The sequence below is a fragment of the Pseudophryne corroboree genome, chromosome 3 (assembly GCF_028390025.1).
Source record: "Pseudophryne corroboree isolate aPseCor3 chromosome 3, aPseCor3.hap2, whole genome shotgun sequence".
Taxonomy (NCBI): Eukaryota; Metazoa; Chordata; class Amphibia; order Anura; family Myobatrachidae; genus Pseudophryne; species Pseudophryne corroboree.
In genome coordinates, this window is record NC_086446.1 from 669810767 (window position 1) to 669813343 (window position 2577).

At 34.0% G+C, this 2577-nt stretch overlaps 1 protein-coding gene across 1 annotated transcript; it reads right to left on the reverse strand.

Annotated features, from left to right (window-relative positions):
• Positions 1-1265: 1265 nt before the first annotated feature.
• LOC135057396 (olfactory receptor 5AR1-like) lies at positions 1266-2189 on the reverse strand. Its single transcript, XM_063963286.1, has one exon. The coding sequence runs from the start codon at positions 2187-2189 to the stop codon at positions 1266-1268; it is 924 nt and encodes a 307-aa protein (XP_063819356.1).
• Between the last annotated feature and the right edge of the window lie 388 nt (positions 2190-2577).

Sequence of the window (2577 nt, forward strand, 5' to 3'; positions counted from 1 at the left end):
TACTGTATGTTACTATGTTACTTGTTGTAGAATTGGACACAACTTCATCTCTCATTGCTAGGGAAATTAACAGTAATTAAGAGTTTTGGATTACAAACATTCTTTTACTTTATGCAGATGTTGCATATATCCTTTGCGAAGATGGATTTCATAAAGTTGGAAACCCTTTTCTCTTGATTTTTTTGGCAGAATAAAAGACAGAAAATAGGCAAGTGTAAGTTGTGAAACCTTAAATTGAAGAAGGCATAGCCACCCCAGATCTGAAAACATACTCTCAAGCTATATTCTTCTGATACATCTGGGACTTGCTGCCAGGCAATGGCACTTACATAGACAGAGCCTTACATGGAGCATATTTTTCCCTTGCTCACTTGGGGCTCTTCTTCAGTCCAAATCTCCTCAAATCCCAAATAGTTTATTACAAAACCTACTTTTTCGTGATACGTATCAAGCCTGGTCAGACATTGGTAAAAGGTGCTGCAGGAATCCTCAAGATTTACATTTGTCTTCCCTATGGGGAAACCTGTCTTTTCCATGCTCAATTCATAACCAGCCTACAGTATTTGGAGAGATAAAGGACTTAAAATTGAATTTTAATTATTTTATCAAGGGTGCAAAATATATTCCTTCACAGAGCTTTAGCAACAATATCTGCTTCCCATATATCACTTCTATATGTACCTCCAAGTGCGACATTTCATTTCCACTAGTAACTCCTTCTTTATCACACTATGTAAATTTCTTATACAAAATTATTATAAAATCAAATACATATATATACTTCTTATCCCGATTAACTCTGACACAAAATAGAAACTCCTCCTTACAAAATGGCAATTGCATCTTCCTGAACTAACTGAATTATCTGAGCTTTTATTTCCTTGTAACAACTCTTTAAAATTAATTCAGTCTGCATACTAACAAGAGGTTCATTTACAAACACTCTACAGGGTTTTTATTACCGCAATGAAGCGTAGGCATATGGTTCCGACTGAATCAGGTTCATGTCAAAATATGTAGTATAGCTAATGCCAATTTCATTCACTGCTTTTGGGAATGCCGAAAAAAAATTGGTATAAGTTTGTTATAAGGTACGTCACTTTTTCTATCAACCGAGATCATTGGAAATTTTATACTGGATGGAATATGTAAGATATAAACTTACTGATTCAATAGCATTACAACTGTACATATAAAATACATCAAAGAACAGGATTACAAGCAATATAGAAGAACATTGTCAGCATAATGAAACTTTGTTGAAATCATAATTTAATACATTTTCTAAAGGCATCTTTAAATTGCTTATTCTTCATTGTATAAATAATAGGGTTAAGTATTGGGATCAATATGATGTACAGAAGAGAGAAAATCTTGTCCTGCATTGGAAAATATGTTGATATGGGTCTTACATGCAAAGAGAGAGAGGTTCCATAAAATATAACAACAGAAATGAGGTGTGAGGCACAGGTGAAAAATGCTTTACGTCTCCCATCTGCAGACCGAATATTCAGGATAGCAATTATGATAAAGACATAGGAAGATAAGGTAAGTGTGAAGGAGCTCAGTCCCACAATTGCTCCTAAAACATAGGTTGCAATCTCTACATGCATTGTGTCACTGCAGGAAAGTTTCAACAAAGGAGAAATGTCACAGAAAAAATGGTTAACTTGGTGCGATGAACAAAAGGACAATTTTGCTATATAAACAGTATGAAAAACTGGTTCCAATGCAGCAGCAGTCCATACAGTTACTAAAAATAGAGCGCACTGCCTTATGGTCATAAGTAAAGTGTAGTGAAGTGGGTGACAAATAGCCACATAGCGATCATAAGCCATGACGGCAAGAAGAAAGAATTCAGTACAAGTAAAATAGATGAAAAAGTATAGTTGTGTCATACACCCATGGAAGTTTATAATCTTATGTTGTGTGAAGAGCATGGACAGAAGCTTTGGTAGAATATTTGAAGTAGACAAAATGTCCAATAACGATAGGTTTCCCAGGAAGATATACATAGGGGTGTGCAAGTGAGAATCCAAAGTAATACAAGTGAAAACAGCTATGTTCCCTAACACAATGTTCAGATAAATGATTAAAAACATTATGAAAAGTGCATTCTGATTTTGGGAAAAACACTGGATCGTGAATTCTGTCACCTTGAATTCTAAAGTCATGTTAAACATCTTCATGGTAAAAATAAGCAATAAGATTACAGATTCTAAAAAGGAACCCTGGTTAAACAATTACTAAAGGTCCTGATTCTAACAACTTTGTCAAAGTTTTGTTGCTGGAACATCAGAATTAAACTTTAAACTCTTTTGAAGCTACACCAAATAGCTTTGTGGGAATTGTTAGGAAAAGTATGATTGCAATTACATGTAAATGATAATGCAAAGAAATGTATTATATATACAAATCAGTAAAAATAATTGAATATCCAAATCACTGAGTTCTAACCTTCTTACTTCATATCTAAAAGGGAGCACAAGTGCACCACTTAATGTGTATATGGTCTTTCTTGAAGCATTTGCTGTTCTGTAAAACAAGTTTTGGACAAATTTAAGACATTATCAAGAA